General features: G+C 36.2%; 1 protein-coding gene across 1 annotated transcript; it reads left to right on the top strand.

Moving 5' to 3' along the window:
• The first annotated feature begins 272 nt into the window (after window positions 1-272).
• LOC139843557 (subtilisin-like protease SBT5.4) lies at window positions 273-5,427 on the top strand. Its single transcript, XM_071833664.1, has 11 exons — window positions 273-356; window positions 456-553; window positions 697-794; window positions 935-1,102; window positions 1,203-1,305; window positions 1,578-2,112; window positions 2,626-2,720; window positions 2,831-3,076; window positions 3,541-3,655; window positions 3,759-3,957; window positions 4,895-5,427. The coding sequence occupies exons 1-11, from the start codon at window positions 273-275 to the stop codon at window positions 5,425-5,427; spliced, it is 2,274 nt and encodes a 757-aa protein (XP_071689765.1).
• Window positions 5,428-22,385: the final 16,958 nt, after the last annotated feature.

The raw sequence follows: 22,385 nt of genomic DNA on the forward strand, positions 1-22,385 counted from the left end.
CAAATCCATTTAAATAACTAAATGCATGCGATAATTTGGTGTTTGTCGATATGAATACTAAATTTTAGTAACAACTAACAAGAGTCATTATCTATCTATCCATCAACTTCAACTTCAAATTTTAAACTCATATATTCCATCTTATTTAATTAGCTGGATCGAGTTTTACGTCTCATAGGACTCCGAATTTACGTAATCTGCAGATGCTATAAATAAATACATTAACATTCATAATCACTTTCATATTCGTTTTAATATATTAAAAAAAAACTATGAAGTTGTGTAGAGTTTTTCTTCTTCTTTTCTTCACTTTTTGTTCCCTTCGATGGTCTTCTTTAGCCATCAATACCAAAAAGGTATGATTCATATATCTGCATGGACGCATGCAAGTTAATTATTATTTAATTATTATTAATGATCTTGCAAATATATACAGTTTAAATTGATTGATGCAGTCTTACATAGTCTACTTGGGAGGAGCTGGTGATGATGAGTTTGAATCATCTAAGATTCAAGATTCTCACTTTGAGATTCTTGGTTCGATTTTAGGAAGGTATACATATATATCTACATATTTTTTGAAGAAAAACAATAGAAAATACTCTAGAAAATTATGTTTTATTACAACGTTGTTGTTTACATGTCTCCTGTTTAAATTGGATTTTTTTTGGTTTTGTTTTTGTTATTTGTTTGCAGCAAAGACAAGGTTGACGATGCTTTGATTTATTCTTATAACAAACATATTAATGGTTTTGCTGCTCTTCTAACGGAGGAAGATGCTATGAAAATCGCAGGTTAATTATTGTTAATATTAATATTAATACTTACTATTATTATATTATATGTATCATTATCATTATTATATAGTACTCCGTATAACATAAAGCTATTCTAATTACTGATGGTGATCTTTAATATATCTAAAATAATGTAGAGCATCCGGAAGTTGTTTCGGTTATCCCAAGCAATGGGCGGAAATTACACACGACCCATTCGTGGGATTTTCTAAAACTCGAAAGGGAAGATGGTCTGATTGATGCATCTTCTTTGTGGACCAAAGCCAAATTTGGAGAAAACATCATCATTGGTAATCTTGACACAGGTAACTTGTTGTTTAGTACTTCACTTATGAACTTTTGAATGTTAAATATTGATTTATGATTTCACATTGATACTGGTTTTTGTTTCTAAAATCTTATCAGGTGTTTGGCCCGAATCGCATAGCTTTAATGACATCGGTTATGGGCCTATTCCATCAAAGTGGAATGGTGGATGTGAAAACCAAACATTAGTTCCTTGCAACAAGTATTATGCATCATATATAGCAACTAACTTTTTATTTTAATTTATCTTTTAATAGCCGCATACGTATCTAATATGGATTTTACTACCGACAACCGTCGTTAATGTGCATAATATCATTTTACATTTGCATAACTACCATCAAAAAGTGAACCTTTGTGCACGTTAACAAGCGCCTTTAGCTATTGTTAGCAAAATCCATCTAATATATATTTTGTTTTGTTATTACTCTGATCATAACTTGTTTTTTTTTTTTCATATTAAAATTTATGCAGTAAACTTATTGGTGCAAGGTTCTATAACCAAGGTTTTCAAGCTTCATATGGAAACTTTAACTGTTCAATGAACAATGCGCGTGACCATGATGGACATGGTAGCCATACATTATCGACAGCAGGTGGTAACTTCGTTCCGGGAGTAAGTATCAACGATGTGAAGCTAGGAACCGCTAAAGGTGGTTCACCAAAAGCTCGAGTGGCTGCATACAAAGTTTGTTGGCCACCTATATTAGGTTCCGAATGTGAAGATGCCGATATCATTAAAGGGTTTGAAGAAGCGATGCATGATGGTGTTGATGTACTTTCGGTATCACTTGGTGGACTTACTCTTGATTACATGGAAGATGGTATTGCTATTGCCTCATTCCATGCTATGAAGAGAGGTATTAGTGTTGTGTTTTCTGCAGGGAACGATGGACCAACTCCTGGATCTGTTACCAATGTGGCTCCTTGGGCTATAACCGTTGGTGCTAGTACTATTGACCGTGAGTTTCAATCTTTAGTTAACCTTGCTAGTGGACTTAACCTAAAGGTACTGACATCCATACATTTAATCTATCAGTTATCCTTGTCTTTTGTTCCCTCAACAACTGGTACCCGTTAGGCCCATGTGGGGATGCCTTGGCGCAGGTTCCGGGAACAAGTATTCTGCCTTTGAATTCCGGGCCGCACTCAACCTACCAGGATCCCATATGACCCCCCCTAGGCCGAAATAACCTTCTTGTCGATCAGTTCGCAGGATATGTTGGGAACTATACTTGCCCCTCGAAGTAAGCCTTTGAGACTCATATCTTAAAGTCATGGGGTATTCGGTTGAGGTATTTCACAGGCATCTGACTCTTAGAGGGCGGGTATTCGTCCCACATCGGATAGAGAAAGAAATTGTGACTCCCTTATAAGCTTAAAGTAATGGCTAGTTAATATCTCCCAATGTTTTTTTTTTGTTTTTTTTTTTTTTTTTTTTGAAATCTAAAGATATCCGATTAGTCCATTGCTTTAGCTTTAGGGGTGTTACACTCCCTTCTGTTGTATCTTATAATATCAGGGATTAAGCTTGTCAAAATCCTTGCGGAATACTGGATTTTATCCCTTAATCAACTCTGCAGATGCTAAAGCCGAAAATGCATCAGTGTTGAACGCGTATGTAGCTCTTCTTATTTCTTTTTCTTTTTTGATTTTGTTATATTGTTGTAACATTTTCTGAATAAATGATTATATACGTATAATATATGTTTTGTGTGTGTGTTTAGGACGCTTTGCAAGGAAGGTGCACTTGACCCGAAGAAGGTTAAAGGGAAGATTTTGGTTTGTCTAAGAGGAGACAACGCTAGAGTTGACAAAAGTACACAAGCTGCTCATGCTGGTGCTGCTGGTATGATTCTTTGCAATGATAAGGCCAGTGGTGCTGAATTAATCGCCGATCCTCATATCCTCCCAGCAACACATATCTCGTATGAAGACGGGCGTCTTGTCTATGACTACCTTAAGTCTACCAAGTAAGTTGCCCCGTTAACTTATGCATGGGTCAATATGGGTCGTGAACACTTTCAGTTGGCCATATATAAGGCAACAAAACCTTGAAACAGAACCATTCTTATGGGTTCAACTGTTCAAAAAATCAATGACTTTGATGTTAAAAACCTCTAAAGTCATACAAGGAACCCTTACCTTAGAAGGGTGGGGCCTACCCTATATGTAGAAGTTCTTACCAAAATGAGTGCAGGCTCGAGTCTCTCTTTTGGCAAGAATTTATACCCCGTGGGATGATATACTCGTTCATGTCACATGAGGGTATTATACAGGCATCCGACTGTTACGGGGTGGGTTTGACGGGCTTAAATATACCTTAGTTGAAAAAAAAAATCTTGGTGGACCAGAAAGAAATATTTAAAGGAAACACAGTCTGTACTATCTACTTTTGTTATATAACATATGGTGTTATATGTGCGTGTTGAAGCAGAGAACCAATGGGATACATAACACCTCCTAATCCGGCTACAGACGTAAAGCCTTCTCCATTTATGGCAGGATTCTCTTCAAGGGGTCCGAATACCATCACACCGGAGATTCTTAAGGTGTTACCTCTACATAAATTATTATCTACTGCATTATTATATTTTTATTTACAAACAATAACAGTACTAATTATCTGTATCTGTTTTTGTAATGCATTTACAGCCTGATATTACTGCACCTGGAGTGAACATCATTGCAGCATACACAGAAGATTCAGACGGTTCAGCACCTGTGTTCAAATACAATATTGAGTCGGGGACCTCTATGTCCTGCCCACATGTTTCTGGAGTAGTTGGCCTTCTCAAAAGCCTTCACCCTGACTGGAGTCCTGCTGCCATCAAATCCGCAATCATGACAACTGGTAAACATCACTTGAAATAGCATTTCAATAAATATTAATCTTTAATTTGATAGAGATCAAAGGTGCATTGAAGTTGTGATGTGATTCAGCGGTTGGTGGCCTGCCTCCTTTAGGGGAGGTCAGGAGTTCGACCCCCGTTGGCTACATATTAACCCACAATTTCATCCCTGCCATGAAGTTCCACCCATGACACCTTTCGCACATCGCGTTGGGAGGGTAAAGGGGAGGTGGGTTTTACCGTCCATGCCCTGTATGGGATTGATGCGGGTTTCCAACTGCGTGCTGGGGGGCGGGTATAACTGTGTAGAAGATGAACGCGTGGATGGTTAAGTCCCCTTGGGTGATCCTAACAGCTGTCCGAAAAAAAAGGTGCATTGTTGGAAAAGTATAATATTTGCCTTTTATCTTAAACTGCGGAGTTTTTTTCTTTTTTAACTAAGGATTTTTATCTGTTCGGTTTTCGGTTTGCTCCGTTTAGAAAATTTGGAGGCAAAACGGAAAACCTAAATCGAATTCAATTTCAGAACCGAAAACCGAATTCGAATTCGAATTTGGTTCCGTTTTGGTTAATACCGAAAAACAAAATTATATTTGGTTCGGTTTCGGGTAAAATCAAAAAATGAATTCGAATTCGGTTCGGTTTAAGTTAATACCGAAAACTTAAAAAATCATAATTTAACCAGTATAAGCATAACAAATCGTTTATAAATTCGACTAATAGGTTTTTTGCTTATGTATATTAGTAAATTAAGAATTCGGTTTTAAGTTCGTTTTCAGTTAAACCGAATTCAAATTCGATTTAGTTTTTTCGATTTTCATTCGGTTTGATTTTCAGTTTAATCAGTTCGAAACCAAATATTGAACAACCCTAATGTGAACAAGGTTTACATACGAAAATGTCTGTAAAAGTTACTGATTATGGTGTTTTTTTGTACAGCGAAAGCAAGAGACAACACGGGGCGCCCAATGATGGATGAATCTAAGACAACGGCATCTCCTTTCAGCCGTGGAGCTGGAGACATTGATCCTAACCGTGCGAAGAACCCTGGATTGGTTTACGATTTAGACGTAAATGACTACCTAGACTTCCTTTGCGCCATTGGATACAACAAAAATGTGATTCAGAAGTTTTCTACTAAGCCACATGCATGTCCTGACAACTATAGTCTCTTAGACTTTAACTACCCTTCAATAACTGTCCATAAACTTAACGGGACTGCTATTGTAACACGAACGTTGAAGAATGTGGGCCGTCCTGGTGTGTATGAGGTTCATGTTAAGAACCCTGTTGGGGTCTCTGTTAATGTTGAACCGAAGATTCTTGAATTTAAGAAGATGGGTCAAGTTCAGAAGTTTAAGATGACAGTGACAGCTGATTGCGAAAGTGAAATTAAAGATGATGTTTTTGGAGAATTGGTGTGGACTAATGGGAAGCAGCATGTGAAGAGCCCTATTGTGATTTCTGTGTAGATTGTTTGATAGTTTTATTAGTTATTAGTTAGAATGAGTAATGACTTGTTGCTTGTTCTTAACAGTTTTTAGTTATTTGGTTCTTGTTTGCTACTATTTTAGTGGGATTTTAAATTCTGGCTATGTTTACATAGTAAAAACATACTGTTAGGTGGATTTGTTAGTGTTTAATAAATATTTATTTATCTTTATAATATATTGTTTTATGCATATAGGCAATTGATCTTGGAATTGTATGAAGCCTAAATAGATTTGAGCTCACTAATCGAACATATTAGTTGGATATGCCAAAAGCATGAGGCTTCTTACTTTATGACTGATATAAAAAAGTACTTACATGGACATTAAGTTTATACTAGTAAGAAATAGTCCGTTGCTGTGAGAAACAATTTCGCTCAATGAACTTAAACATTATTTCAAAGACAACTCATTGTGGCAGGAAATCATTTGCAAAAAAATATGATCTCACTATATACGTTATACACTTTTTCTTAGTTTATCATTACAATAAGCATATCAAAATTGTACAATCTATTAAGTGAAATGTAATACAGTATAAATTTAAAATAAATATATTAAAAAAGGTTTTTGAAAAAAAAAAAAAAAAAAAAAGTGAATTGTGACATAGCCAAGAATTGAACCCAGGTGATTTGCTTCATTGGGTAACTCGTTGAGCGCTCAAGCATGACAACGTTTTGTTAGGTAAGGAAAAAAAAAAATTGAATGCCTACAACATCGTATGCATAAAACGACAATATTCAAAACTGTAAACGACAGTAAAAAGCTCCCTCATTATTAGTATATGTAGTGTATACAATATTTTGATTTTTCTCAAATAAATTTACTTTTATATACCTTGTTCCATTTCAATATTTAACAACTGAATGCGACGTTATACTTATTATCAATGGAATAAGCACGCATCAAATGTCACACATAATTAAAAAAAAATTATTGTTATTCTAATGTTTACACTAATCTATTGTAATGATCTTAAAGTGTAAACTCAACATTATAAAATTGGTGTAACGAACTTTATTTCAAATGTGGTGACTAGATTATAAACAGATACTGTATTATTTTACCACCAAGTTTGACACAACTTTTGGTGCATATATTGGAGATCCCTTACATAATTACATATAATGAACTTTGTTTTAAAACTTGCAACAAAAAGGTGTCAATTTAGCAAAAGTAAACAACCTCTAGAAAACTACACACAAGATGCATGAAACACCATCCTACAAGCCCCCAGTATTGATAATTTGGATTATATAACCAACTTACTTAGATACAACTACTGTACTATAAAAGGTCAAGCATTCATAATCTTAACCATTTTAATAACCACAAAAAAATGGGGTGTGTGAGAGAGAGTGTGAGGAGAGAGAGAGAGCGAGGCATGCGAGCTACAAGGTGGGTTACGAATACAAGCAACATCGATACAACGGGAGACTTCTCAACGATTTTCCAAGACAAATCAAAAACCAATGGACTTCGTTCATGTTTTTCAACTACCCCGATAGTTGGAACATTACAGATCTTTGAAAAGTTTTCAAAGTTTTCAAATCCCATGGGATTTTGAAAGATATCTACATGGTAAACAAGCGTCTCAAAAATGGCCAAAGGTTTGCTTTTGTTAGATTTGGTGATGTATCTAATGCAAACACTTTGCTAGCGTCACATGAAACCATCAGTTTTGATGGAAATCCGATCAGGGTATTTAGGGCGAATGAAAGAAACCATCCAAAAATTCCAAACAACAACCGTAATCTTCATGTTGGTGGCCCAAAGGGTGAAATGTCCCGTTCTTATTGATTAAAAACGTTCCATATTAATTGATTTCGTTGCGAGGTTTTGACCTCTATATGAGACGTTTTTCAAAGACTGCATTCATTTTAAAACAAACCATAACCTTTATTTCATCAATAAAGGTTTAAAAAGCTTTACGTAGATTATCAAATAATGATAATCTAAAATATCCTGTTTACACACGACCATTACATAATGGTTTACAATACAAATATGTTACAACAAAATAAGTTTCTTGAATGCAGTTTTTACACAATATCATACAAGCATGGACTCCAAATCTCGTCCTTATTTAAGTATGCGACAGCGGAAGCTCTTAATAATCACCTGAGAATAAACATGCTTAAAACGTCAACAAAAATGTTGGTGAGTTATAGGTTTAACCTATATATATCAAATCATAATAATAGACCACAAGATTTCATATTTCAATACACATCCCATACATAGAGATAAAAATCATTCATATGGTGAACACCTGGTAACCGACATTAACAAGATGCATATATAAGAATATCCCCATCATTCCGGGACACCCTTCGGATATGATATAAATTTCGAAGTACTAAAGCATCCGGTACTTTGGATGGGGTTTGTTAGGCCCAATAGATCTATCTTTAGGATTCACGTCAATTAGGGTGTCTGTTCCCTAATTCTTAGATTACCAGACTTAATAAAAAGGGGCATATTCGATTTTGATAATTCAACCATAGAATGTAGTTTCACGTACTTGTGTCTATTTTGTAAATCATTTATAAAACCTGCATGTATTCTCATCCCAAAAATATTAGATTTTAAAAGTGGGACTATAACTCACTTTCACAGATTTTTACTTCGTCGAGAAGTAAGACTTGGCCACTGTTGATTCACAAACCTATAACAATATATACATATATATTAAAGTATGTTCAAAATATATTTACAACACTTTTAATATATTTTGATGTTTTAAGTTTATTAAGTCAGCTGTCCTTGATGTTTTGCGAGGTGTATATAAAAAAGTTATTAATTTTAGCAGAAAACACTATTAAATACGATACAATTTTACACAAGATATTTATTTATTTATAGAATGGATATACTTAAACCTTGCTACAACACTTATAGGCAGTGTACCTAATCGTACAGTAGTGTAGTTTTTAGTAAGTCCGGTTCGTTCCACAGGGAAATCTTTAAACAAAGCTCAACGCTATATTAGTTTACTTTTATAAAAATACAAATATATATATAAGTAATATTATTATTATAAAGGGGGTTTTTACCGTTTAATGACCGGTTTGTCGATTTTAAAACTTTAGTCGCAGTTAAAACCTAATGTAAAATATAAAATAAATACAAGACTTAAATTAAAGCGTAAAGTAAATAACGATAATGAAATTGCGAATAATAAAAATGCGATAAAATAAAATTGCGATAATTAAAAAGTACGATAATTAAAAGTGCGATTAAATAACAGTGCGATAATTAGAAGTGCAATTAAATATAAAATAAAGGAAATTAAATATGAAATAGAAGAATTATGCTTATTTAAACTTCCGTAATCATGATGTTTGACGTGTTAATTTTAGTTTTATGCCCATGGGTTAATTGTCCTTTGTCCTGGATTATTTAATATGTCCGTCTGGTTTTTGTCCATAACAGTCCATCAGTCATAAATATAAAGTGCGAGTGTCCTCGTCAAATTATTATTATACCCGAAGTTAAATATTCCAACTAATTGGGGATTCGAATTGTAACAAGGTTTTAATACTTTGTTTAATGAATACACCAGGTTATCGACTGCGTGTAAACCAAGGTTTTACTACTTTGTTAACAATTACACCAATTACCCTTGAATGTAATTTCACCCCTGTTTTAATTATTCTAGTGGCTATTAATCCATTCCCGTGTCCGGTTAAATGAACGATTATTCGTACATATAAATACCCCGCCCATCGTGTCCGATCGAGTGTATATGGTAATTTATAGGGAAGCCCAATTGTAAATCTTTATATTAACATTAACAAACTTTCATTTAGTTTGTAGCGACCCCGACAAATCGTCAAGTGACGGCGTCGGCTACGTGGGTCCCATTACCTGATTATAAGTCTTTAAGATAACGTTTGACCAAAATATGTCGCCTTCATTTCAAAATAAAGATTTTTTCAAAGTTTACAAGGATTGTTCAACCAAAAGTTAAGTTACAACGTTCTAAGTACGATTGAAATCTAGGCGACATGGTTTAAAGTAAAGTCAAAAGACGCTCCATGAAATGCATGTATACTCGACATCGGATGCAAGTATCAAATAGTAAGCGGAAGCATGTTTCACATATCGTGCATGACCTGAGAAAAACATAGAAATCTGTCAACGAAAACGTTGGTGAAATCATAGGTTTAAGTAAGTAAGTACAAGTGAACCACAAGATTTGCATCAATGAAATAATAGTAATACATTCCAAAAGTTTGTTTCACGAGCACCCAATTATCAAAGCTTAACATTCCTTCCATTGTATACCCCATCACTTAGTGCTAGAACAAACACTGATTCTCGAAAATATATTTCATCCGTAGACGGTAGCGAACCGTCAAGGATGAGGGTTGTCAACCCATATGGCCATATAACATAAGTTCTCGCTTACACCCGGCAAGTGTAACTAATGATAATCGAATTGAGGATTTTGTTCTAAACTCGTATGTAGAATGTTTGTTTTCCCGTTCTTGTGTTCACTTAGTTCAAAAGAGTCGTTTATGTTTTCTCATCCCAATATAAGTTCAAAAAGAGTAAAAGTGGGACTATGATCTCACCTCGAGTGCACGAGTATAAAAGTACTTCAACAAGTAAACGTGTGCATGAAAGTTGCTTAGCCTTGACCTAAACAAGTAAGTTATATCAATTAACCGGTTACGACACAAGGTCGGGTGAAATGTGTTCAATTAGTCCTATGGCTCGACACGACTCGATTATGTAGCATGTGAAGCAAATTGTCAAGTTTCATGCAAGATACAAGTATAAAAGCATGTTAGGAAGATTGCATTAAAAGTTTGGTTAAGTTTGACTAAAAGTCAAACTTGGTCAAAGTCAACGAAAAAAGTCAACGCGTTCGGGTTCGGTCCCGAACTATTTTTCTGGGGTTTTTACTCATATATAAGCATATTAGAACAAGTTTCATGTGAATCGGAGGTCGATAGCTAGTCAAACATTTCACGTGAAACGGGACGAGGAGGTCAGAATCTGACCAGGCACATCGGCGCGCCGCGCGGGGAAGGGGCGCGCCGCGCCACCCTCTGTGCAGGGATTTCTGGTCAGTTTTCAAAGTATGCACGAACCAAAACACAAACAATCACATTTTATGATCCGCAAACAATTAGAACATGTATTTTATATCATCGGAAAGCTATTTCGACAAGGAATACAACTAACCACATATCATCAATCAAAAACATCATTTACAATAAGCGAAAACTCGTCAATTGATCGAGAAAGGTTTATTTTCAAGTTTCAAGTTCGTAAAACGTATTTTATGATTCGGGAATCCAATTTACACATACGATATGCCGTTTTGAAGGTAATGAAGCATACATTACTACTAGACACTAACAATTAACATTCCATGGCATTTAAGCATCCAAAAGTTCATGTCAAGAACTATCAAACCTTAGTCAAACATCACAAAATCATTAATCGGGTTTTTGAAGTTTCCTTAATCAACCTACACATCCAAATGTGGCTAATGATACTAGTAACACAATTAAAACATGCACTTTAACAATCTAACAACATTAACTCATCCAAAATCAAGGATTAAGCATCCACTTTTCATTTTCAAGCTAGTTACACCAAAACATCAAGATCGAGCATACAAATCATATAATCATGCTAGACACGAGCCATAGACACTAACTAACAACATTTCAAGTCAAAAACACGAATTTAGAGAAATCTAGAGTTTTAGAAATGTTACCCAAAATCGGTGTAGTTAGTATCAAATCGTAGAGGATGAAGAGAGGATCACGAAAATGTAATTTGTTTTGTTGTAAGCCTCCTAGATCGAATTTAGATGATGATTTAGTGAAGTTGGGAGAAATGGGGTTCTTGAGCTAGAGAGAAAAGGGAGAGAGATGGAGAGATTGAATGGATGAGAATGGTGGGTTGACTAGTTGACCTAGTCAACTAGTTTGCCCACTTGACAACTTCGGTCCCTCAAGTTTCAAAGCGGGTGCGGGAATTAACCAACGAAATATTTTAAAAACGTTCGAGTAACCGAGTGATGTTATAATTAAATAGCGGAAATATAATGAACGTTACTCACGGAAACTATTACTTTAAATACGAAAGATTATGTTTTTAAAAAAAAAAAAGGCGGTGTTAAAATTAAATTTAACGGAAAAACGCGGGATGTTACATTATCCACACCTCAAAAGAAATTTCGTCCCGAAATTTAGTTGGAAGTAGTAGTTGTTGAATCTTACTCGAGACCTTGCGTTGTAAATTCTGCGAATAAGTGAAGGTACGTCCTTGAGTATTTCCACGAATTTTGACGGTCGGGATCATATGTTGTTTTAAGGTTTGGCTTCCATGATTCATGGTTTCAACCGGTCCTCCTAGGAAGTGAGGGTTATCGTCGATAGTGAGTTCATCAAAGGAGATAACAAGTTCTCGTTTCGCAAAACACGTCTTTGAGTTGATACATTGAATGTAGGATAAACGGAGACCCAAAATGAGTCGGAAAAGTCTAAACGGTTAGCTACGGGTCCAAAACACCCCAAGAATTTAAAGGATCAAAATATCGCGGATTTAGCTTCCTACGTTTTCCCGAAACGGATTGCACCCTTCCAAGGTGCGACTCTTAACGTGACGCGGTTTCCCACGTGGAATTTGAAATGTTTACGTCTAACATCGGCGCAGCTCTTGGTGATTACGAGTCGCGTAGGGTTTTGCCTGAATATGAATAAATTTTCTCGGTTGCTCATGAATAACCTTGGCCCCGGTGAATTGATCATCGTTTACTTGGTTCGACAAAGGAGAGTGACGTTTCCGGTCACACGTGGTTTCAAAAGGAGTGACGTTAAAACTCGAATGAAAATCATTGTAGTACGAGGATTCGGTTAAAGGAAAATATTTTTCTCAAGTAAATTTGAAGTTGGTAATACAAATTCGTGTTATGGTTTCCAAGGTTTAAATCGCATGTTTGTTCGGTCCGTCGGGTTGTGGATGGTACGCGGTACTCATGTCTAAACGCGGTCCCGAGGCTTCTTGTAAAACTAGAAGTGAAACGAGTATTTCGATACGGGATAATTAACAAAGATACACCGTGTTGGAATAGAATCTCTTAAGATATGTTTGAACGAGTCAGTTAGGGTTCGAAAAGAAAGAAAAAAATGTTCGTTAGGACTATTCACCCTCGTGGCGAATACTTATGTAATATGAGGAGTTTCTCTATCCATGGAGAAATGTTACAAGGAGTTTCTTTAAACGGAAATGCGAACGGTAAAGATAGTAGTGAAATGAGGACTTAGAATAGGATGAGTTTACATCTCGAGGTTGTCATAACGTGCCTCTAGTTGTCAAAAGTTGAAGTCTGAAAGAGAAACGAGATCGTACACGTAGTTGTTTAGTTCGGGGTTGAATAATAGTTGGCCGATTATTAGAAACACAATGACATTAAGTCAAAGAAGAGTGAAGTATCATCGGATCGTGTGTTATCTTAAGTTCCAGTAATATCAGACGGTAACGGTGAAATAACAGAGATATGTAGCGTGGTATGTGATGACGAGAAAATTGATCGGATCCACAATTTAGTATTAGAATTCTTCGCGCAAAATAACGAATTTCAGTTACACTGATTTTGAGTCGAGAGAGCATGCCTTCCGGCGTTCATGTAGAATTATTTTCATAATTGAGTTCCATCTGGTGCTATAAGATTTTTAACTAGAAATGTTGGTGTGAAGTATCACGCTCAAGGTTCGGACATGGGGGGGGTTTAAATTTTTCCCTCAGTGAGTTAACGAGGTTAAAAGTCGTGTAACACGAGAAAAGGCAGAAATGAATCTTCGGTAATAACCGGCGAGATCTAAGATTTTACGAATACAAGTCTGAGTCAGGGGAGTTTCCTGATTACATGTGGCTTGATTTCGAGATCGTTTGAAATGCCTAGACCATTCACATCATGGTTTAGAAAATTGTACTTCGTTCAACAGAAATTCTCACTCGGAGAATTTGGTATAGAGTTGCTCTTTTCTCAAAAGTTCGAGCGTAAGATGGTGATGTTGTTCGTTTTCCTTCTTTACTTGAATAACTCAAGATGTCAGCTATAAATACGATAACCGATTTGTCTAGATAAGTTCGCATACGTGGTTTAGGAGGTTCATGAATACGGACAGAGTCCTAAATAAATCGAATGGTACTAAGAAAGATTTACAACTAACGTTGCGAGTTCGGAAAGTGGCTTAGGAGACATCGTCTCACTTAACCCCCAATTGATGATAACCGGAACGGAGTTCGATTTGGAACATACTGGATTCGTGCAAATAATCATGAGGTCATGGATGCGAGGGAGAGGGTATCGGTTTCCAACCGAAAATTACTCAGTTCACAATAATCTATACAAGATGATGGGGAAACATTTTTTTTTTTTTTTTTTTTTTTTTTTTTTTTTTTTTTTTTTTGTGAAGAAACGTACCCGTTACTAGTCCATCGTCGTTCCGGGCATCCTTGGTGTCGATGTCGAAGGTTCAACGGCGTGCGTTGGGGTTGATTTTCTTATTTGGGCACACATTCCTAAAATGACCCAGTTGACCACATTCGAAGCAAGCACCCGTTCTGTGTGCGTTGGGCATCTTTCGAGCGACGGGTCCTTGGCGCCGGTGGCGAAACCTGCCACATCCTTCAAAGTGATGCTTGTGGCATTCGTCACAAAAAGGCAGTTTTCCGGCATAGCCTTTCTTGTCGTTGGAGGTAAAAGGCTTCTTGGCGGGGTTGTTGTTATTGTTGTGGTTGCTTGATTGAGAGGCTTCCCATGTTCTTTTGTTGTTACTAGGGTGGTTCTCGACCATTGGTGCCGGTGCTTCCATTTCATTCACCGTTTCTAAGGCTTGGCGGGCCATTGTTAAAGCCTCTTGTAGGTTAGTGGGTTGAGATGTCATTAACTTGTGTTGAATGCTCTTAGGGAGGCCATCCATGTAAAGTTCGACTCTTAGGGATTCGGGAGTCATGAGATTTGGACACATTGAGACTAGTTCGGTAAACCGTTGATTATAAGCTCCGAGGTCATTCCCGACCGTTCTTAAATTCCTTAGCCCTTGCTCGAGCCTTCGAGTCTCATCGCGCGGGAAGTATTCGGTGATCATTCTTTCTCTTAATTCGGTCCAAGAGAGTGTAAGGGCTTCATCGATACCCACTGATTGTACATACGTGTTCCACCATGAGAGAGCAATACCGGTGAAAGTGAGGGTGGAAAACTTGACCTTATCTTGGTCTCGACAACCGCTTGTGTTAAAAACGGTCTCCATTTGTTCAAACCATCGGGTGAGAGTAACCGGTCCTCCGGTTCCATCGAAAGTGGGAGGATTGTACTTCATGAAGTTCTTGTAGGAGCAACCTTCGATTGAATTACCGGCTCCATGATTGTTGTTGTTAGAAAAGTGATCGGCCACGGCCGTACCCACGGCGGTGGTTATCATTTGTTGAAGAGCTTGTTCCAGAGTTTCGAGAGGAGTATTGTGTTGACCTTGGTGAGCCATTGTTCCTTCATGAGACAAGAATATCGTTGGTTAGTATTTTCAACAATACTAACCGGAGTATGGAAATAAGATAGAGAGGAAATTTTTCCTTGACTCGCCTTAAATTCTTTACGTCATAATGTCGGAACGTCCATGTGAATCACCGTAATATAATCCCGGAAATTATATTACCCTGATTCTCATGTGCATTTAACATTACTTCATAAAGTCAAGGTGGCGCATCAACAAAATTTATCAACGTAAGATCAAGATCGAATACGAGTTAGATATGGTAGAAGAGTTCGAGTATAAATGCACAATTTGTCAAATAATTCCTACTTCAGTCTATATGCCGGTTGTAGTCTAGATTCACCTATGTACCCTATGACTCGGGGTGGACACAAATGAACTCTAAATCCCTACAACCAAGGCTCTGATACCAACTGTAGCGACCCCGACAAATCGTCAAGTGACGGCGTCGGCTACGTGGGTCCCATTACCTGATTATAAGTCTTTAAGATAACGTTTGACCAAAATATGTCGCCTTCATTTCAAAATAAAGATTTTTTCAAAGTTTACAAGGATTGTTCAACCAAAAGTTAAGTTACAACGTTCTAAGTACGATTGAAATCTAGGCGACATGGTTTAAAGTAAAGTCAAAAGACGCTCCATGAAATGCATGTATACTCGACATCGGATGCAAGTATCAAATAGTAAGCGGAAGCATGTTTCACATATCGTGCATGACCTGAGAAAAACATAGAAATCTGTCAACGAAAACGTTGGTGAAATCATAGGTTTAAGTAAGTAAGTACAAGTGAACCACAAGATTTGCATCAATGAAATAATAGTAATACATTCCAAAAGTTTGTTTCACGAGCACCCAATTATCAAAGCTTAACATTCCTTCCATTGTATACCCCATCACTTAGTGCTAGAACAAACACTGATTCTCGAAAATATATTTCATCCGTAGACGGTAGCGAACCGTCAAGGATGAGGGTTGTCAACCCATATGGCCATATAACATAAGTTCTCGCTTACACCCGGCAAGTGTAACTAATGATAATCGAATTGAGGATTTTGTTCTAAACTCGTATGTAGAATGTTTGTTTTCCCGTTCTTGTGTTCACTTAGTTCAAAAGAGTCGTTTATGTTTTCTCATCCCAATATAAGTTCAAAAAGAGTAAAAGTGGGACTATGATCTCACCTCGAGTGCACGAGTATAAAAGTACTTCAACAAGTAAACGTGTGCATGAAAGTTGCTTAGCCTTGACCTAAACAAGTAAGTTATATCAATTAACCGGTTACGACACAAGGTCGGGTGAAATGTGTTCAATTAGTCCTATGGCTCGACACGACTCGATTATGTAGCATGTGAAGCAAATTGTCAAGTTTCATGCAAGATACAAGTATAAAAGCATGTTAGGAAGATTGCATTAAAAGTTTGGTTAAGTTTGACTAAAAGTCAAACTTGGTCAAAGTCAACGAAAAAAGTCAACGCGTTCGGGTTCGGTCCCGAACTATTTTTCTGGGGTTTTTACTCATATATAAGCATATTAGAACAAGTTTCATGTGAATCGGAGGTCGATAGCTAGTCAAACATTTCACGTGAAACGGGACGAGGAGGTCAGAATCTGACCAGGCACATCGGCGCGCCGCGCGGGGAAGGGGCGCGCCGCGCCACCCTCTGTGCAGGGATTTCTGGTCAGTTTTCAAAGTATGCACGAACCAAAACACAAACAATCACATTTTATGATCCGCAAACAATTAGAACATGTATTTTATATCATCGGAAAGCTATTTCGACAAGGAATACAACTAACCACATATCATCAATCAAAAACATCATTTACAATAAGCGAAAACTCGTCAATTGATCGAGAAAGGTTTATTTTCAAGTTTCAAGTTCGTAAAACGTATTTTATGATTCGGGAATCCAATTTACACATACGATATGCCGTTTTGAAGGTAATGAAGCATACATTACTACTAGACACTAACAATTAACATTCCATGGCATTTAAGCATCCAAAAGTTCATGTCAAGAACTATCAAACCTTAGTCAAACATCACAAAATCATTAATCGGGTTTTTGAAGTTTCCTTAATCAACCTACACATCCAAATGTGGCTAATGATACTAGTAACACAATTAAAACATGCACTTTAACAATCTAACAACATTAACTCATCCAAAATCAAGGATTAAGCATCCACTTTTCATTTTCAAGCTAGTTACACCAAAACATCAAGATCGAGCATACAAATCATATAATCATGCTAGACACGAGCCATAGACACTAACTAACAACATTTCAAGTCAAAAACACGAATTTAGAGAAATCTAGAGTTTTAGAAATGTTACCCAAAATCGGTGTAGTTAGTATCAAATCGTAGAGGATGAAGAGAGGATCACGAAAATGTAATTTGTTTTGTTGTAAGCCTCCTAGATCGAATTTAGATGATGATTTAGTGAAGTTGGGAGAAATGGGGTTCTTGAGCTAGAGAGAAAAGGGAGAGAGATGGAGAGATTGAATGGATGAGAATGGTGGGTTGACTAGTTGACCTAGTCAACTAGTTTGCCCACTTGACAACTTCGGTCCCTCAAGTTTCAAAGCGGGTGCGGGAATTAACCAACGAAATATTTTAAAAACGTTCGAGTAACCGAGTGATGTTATAATTAAATAGCGGAAATATAATGAACGTTACTCACGGAAACTATTACTTTAAATACGAAAGATTATGTTTTTAAAAAAAAAAAAGGCGGTGTTAAAATTAAATTTAACGGAAAAACGCGGGATGTTACATAGTTAAACAAATATAAAGCCCATTAATAGCCCATAGTCTAATTTCCACAAGTGTCGTTCTTTTGTCCAAACCCCAATTATGGTACAAAGCCCAATTACCCAATTTTAGTAATTAGCCCAACATCATGATTACTTCGTTTTAAATAAGCATAATAATAACTTAGCTACGAGACATTTATGTAAAAAGGTTGAACATAACTTACAATGATTAAAAATAGCGTAGCGTTACACGGACAGAATTTCGACTTACACCCTTACAACATTCGCTAACATACCCTTATTATTAGGATTTAAAATTAAAATTAAAATTAAAATATAAATTATATATATATATTACGTATATATTGAGAGAGAGATTGAAATAGAATATGAAATTTGATCAGAATTCGGTTTGCTTTATAGCCAGAGTTGAATTTTGGGGCTCCGCGACTCGCGGCAAAAACCCCTTCAAACTCCGCGAGTCGCGGAGATAGTATTTACAGCTCAGTCCTTGGAGTTTTCTCTGCCGACGGTTTTTTATATATAAATATAATATATATATAATTAATATAATTAATTATATATTATATTATATTTATATACATAGTTAACTTGTAATTTTTAGTCCGTTGCGTCGAGCGTTAAGAGTTGACTCTGGTCCCGGTTCCGGATTTTCGAACGTCCTTGCGTACAATTTTATATTTTGTACTTTGCGTTTTGAATCTTGTACTCTTGTAATTTCGAGACGTTTCTTATCAATAATTGGAACCTTTTTGATTGTCTTTTGTACTTTTGAGCTTTTTGGTCGTTTGCGTCTTCAATTCGTCGAATCTGTCTTTTGTCTTCACCTTTTATTATTTAAACGAATATCACTTGTAAATAGAACAATTGCAACTAAAAGCTTGTCTTTCTTGAGGAATAATGCTATGAAATATATGTTCGTTTTTAGCATTATCAAATATTCCCACACTTGAGCGTTGCTTGTCCTCAAGCAATATCGTCTTGAAATACTAGAATCACTTCTTTATTCTTCACACTTTGTACATCAGTGATTTCTATACGGCGGTATAAACAATGGTAGTAACGATATGGTTTACAGTCCCACATGACTATAAAAATTTAGATCCATTAAGGAAATTGGATCTTTATGAAAACATTTGATCTTTTGAAAATTAAATCTAGTTTTTACCCTAGATAAGTTTTCCGGAATAACCCTTTACCGGTGTTTGCAAAATATTTTTGTGGGTTTGGTGGGTTTCAGATTTGAAAATTTTAGCTCAAAACTTGCGATTTTGTGTCACCCACTTGCTAACCTTGTATTTGGAAAGCAACACGTCCAGTTTACTTGTCCCGTATATTACCTTTCGGTAAACTACCGTCCGGTTGAAAGGAAAGCATTGAACAAGCAACTGTTTAAGGCAATGTCCCGTGACATGCTTTTGATTATGGTCTATAACGTGTCGGACGCAATTACTATCCTTGGTATGAGCAATAGTAAAGCTCACCCTTATAATTTTTCGGTATGGCACAAGGTCCTGTCTTTGACCACTATGCAACCACCGTTCTTACGGTTGACACCCGATTTAGTTCAGGTGACCTAATGAATTCCAGGTGAATTCCTAGGATTTTACGTTCAATGGTAATGAACGCATTGAAAATAGGGTTTTCAGAAAACAAATCGGTTTGTAATTTTTGATCAAAATATTTTCTCGTTTAAGCTCGAGTTTAGATATCATCGAATTCCATGAGTTTGTAATTCTCAATCTTTAAGGTCAATCTCTAGGATTGAGTAATATCAGTCTTAAAAGCTGATTTTTAATCTTTAAGGAGATTATCCTTTCTGGAGATCTGATTCATTAGTCTTTTCCAGCTAATTTGCATGGTGCCCCCCCATTGTACGAGATAAATCCTTCTCATGGTTAGGATAAATCTGACCACTTGGCGACCCTGTTTAATGCTGAGGTCCGTGGATTTCCTGCTGATTTTAGTGATGACTTTTCTAGATTTTTCGTCAACCTACAGCTGGTCTGGACGACAACTTCATGACCTAAATCAAGAAGCGCGTGTCTTTTTCGGAAGACTTTACTTCCTTTTAGTGATGGAATTGATTCATCTTGTAGATCCATCTTTTCTTTTCTTTCATCGGGTAAAACAGTTTAGTTTAGTCCAAAGCAAAAGTATTTTCAGTTATTTGTTACAGATATATGTGACATATGTTTAAAATAACTTGGTAAATTTTCCCACACTTGGCTTTTATTTTCCTTTTTATCGTCCTCTATTCCATTTTAAATGAATTTTGACATTTTAGTTTGTTTCTTAATTTATGTTCTTTCTGAGATAACAATAATTTCGGTGTTAAAATCTAGTTTTATCGTTCATAAATATGTATAAACATGATTTTGAATTCATTTAATTGAAAATTTTGAAAAATTTTACTAGAATTGGGTAGTCAGTATATAAGACTAGGGCTGTTCTTTTTTATCAGAGAGCACTAGATTCTAATACAACTACTGCTTTACTAGTATTTTTAATGGTAACCAAGTGTATAAAGTAAAAAATGTTAAAATCCGAAAGAATTTAACCCCTTCCCACACTTAAGATCTTGCAATGCCCTCATTTGCAAGAAATCAGTAACAATTTAAATTATTGAGGGTGATTTGTGTGAAAATGATTAAATTTTTACCAAAGTTTCCAAATATATTGGCGTTTGTTTGCTGAATGATAAATGGTGCACATCATTTGTTCATTCCGTCTTGTTGTTATTTCACATATATTTTGCATCTTGTCGTCAAAATTAGTTGCTTTTGCTGAACTTAATGCCAGTCTTTGAAAATGCGTTGTTTTACCCTGTTGTGTACATAAGATAAACTGCAAACATATATACATATTTTTGAAGTTTGGTATATTACCCCACATTCAAAAATTATTAAAATCTAAGAATAAAAGTTAGATAATTATAAAAATGATTACAATATTAACAAAAATATTAAATGTATCAATAATTACAAATTACAAAAAAAAAAAAAAATAATAAGTAAACTAAGGATGATATTAGTACCAATAGGGGTTCCAGGCATAACCATAAGTGCTATAGAATGCTTCGGCAGGGTCATACGTAGGATATGGTGGCTGCATCTCTATCGACCAAGGAGGGAAGATGGGTTTCGGTGTAGGAATATAGTTTCTACCTATATGTTGGCAATGTGCTATGATCTGGTTCTGATGAACTTGCCAATCTTCAAATGCTCTCTGTCTAGCATTTTCGTATTCCTGAGAAGCTATAAACCTATGCATTTCTTGCATCTCATTCCCCCCTCCTACATTACCTTGCTGCTGGTTTCTCTCCACCTGTGGATGTCTACCATGGTATCGTACTGCGGCGTTATTTCGCCTCTTCAAAACTTTCGCACCATGGTATACATTTAAACCTATAGTGTCGCGGGGTTCCGGCTCTTCTAGTAATAATCCCCCCCGACTTATATCCACACCGAGATATTCACCAATCAAAGTAATAAAAATACCACCTCCTATTATGCTATGTGGACGCATCCCCCGAACCATAGCTGATAAATAATAACCCACACAATATGGTATACTTACAGCGCTCTGTGGGTCTCGAATACACATATGGTAAAACAAATCTTGTTCATTTACCTTTTCTTTGTTTTTACCCCTTTGTGTAATCGAATTAGCTAAAAACCTATGTATTACTCTTAATTCGGCTCTATCTATATCCAAATAAGAGTAGTTTCCCCCTTTGAAACGGTGATGGCTTGTCATTTGACTCCACACACCGTGTGTATCAAAATTCTCATCTATCTTTCTACCGTTTAGTATCAATCCTCTACAATCGGCAGACGCTAATTCCTCAGGCGTATATATACGTAAAGCCTGAGCCATGTCCAGTAAAGACATGTGGCGCATCGAACCGCCTAACAAAAATCTAATAAAAGAACGATCGGTTAAACTAGCTACCCGATCATTCAACTCTATACTACATAACAACTCTTCACACCATACTTTATATACAGGTCTGCGTATGGTGAATAAACATATCCAGTCATTAAAAGAAGAATTACCATACCTCTGTACAAGTAATTCCCTAATTGGCCCGGCCAATTCTACAGCTTCTAAGGGTCCCCATTCTATGACCCTCGGTACCTCAACAACCTTGGAATGAAGAGTATGCAAACCCCGTTGATATTTTGGATAATCTATCCAAAGTCTGTCAAATCTCAGGTTCGGGTGCAACTCTTCCAAATGCATATCGGAAAAGGTCATGACTGGATGAGGTACATCCTGCTTGTAGTAGTTATCTACCTCCTGTTGTTCCAAATTCTCGGCAGGAGCATTGCGGGCTTGGGATGAAGATTCACCCCTTTCATTCTGCAAAACACATCAAACACAAATTTTGTACATCCAAATATGCATTAGTGTCAGCAAAATCATCAATCAAAATAATTACAATGACATTATCAATTTATATCAAACTTAAGCTCATTTTCACATTTTTATCAAATATACACTTTTTCAAATAAGCATATACGAAAATTTTCGCCAAGTTCATAAGCATTCAACTCAAATAACATGTCAAAATAATCATTACTAGCAATTAAACAAGTCTCAAATGGCATTATCTTTCAAAAATCAAGTTCATG

This window comes from Rutidosis leptorrhynchoides, chromosome 4, assembly GCF_046630445.1.
Source record: "Rutidosis leptorrhynchoides isolate AG116_Rl617_1_P2 chromosome 4, CSIRO_AGI_Rlap_v1, whole genome shotgun sequence".
Classification (NCBI taxonomy): domain Eukaryota; kingdom Viridiplantae; phylum Streptophyta; class Magnoliopsida; order Asterales; family Asteraceae; genus Rutidosis; species Rutidosis leptorrhynchoides.

What these genes read in the sequence shown, in the direction of transcription:
- LOC139843557 (XM_071833664.1), top strand. Translation starts at nt 273, where the DNA reads ATGAAGTTGTGTAGAGTTTTTCTTCTTCTTTTCTTCACTTTTTGTTCC. An exon ending in CTTGGTTCGATTTTAGGAAG is followed by an intron (nt 554 to 696) that starts GTATACATATAT and finishes ATTTGTTTGCAG; the next exon opens with CAAAGACAAGGTTGACGATG. An exon ending in AATGCATCAGTGTTGAACGC is followed by an intron (nt 2,721 to 2,830) that starts GTATGTAGCTCT and finishes GTGTGTGTTTAG; the next exon opens with GACGCTTTGCAAGGAAGGTG.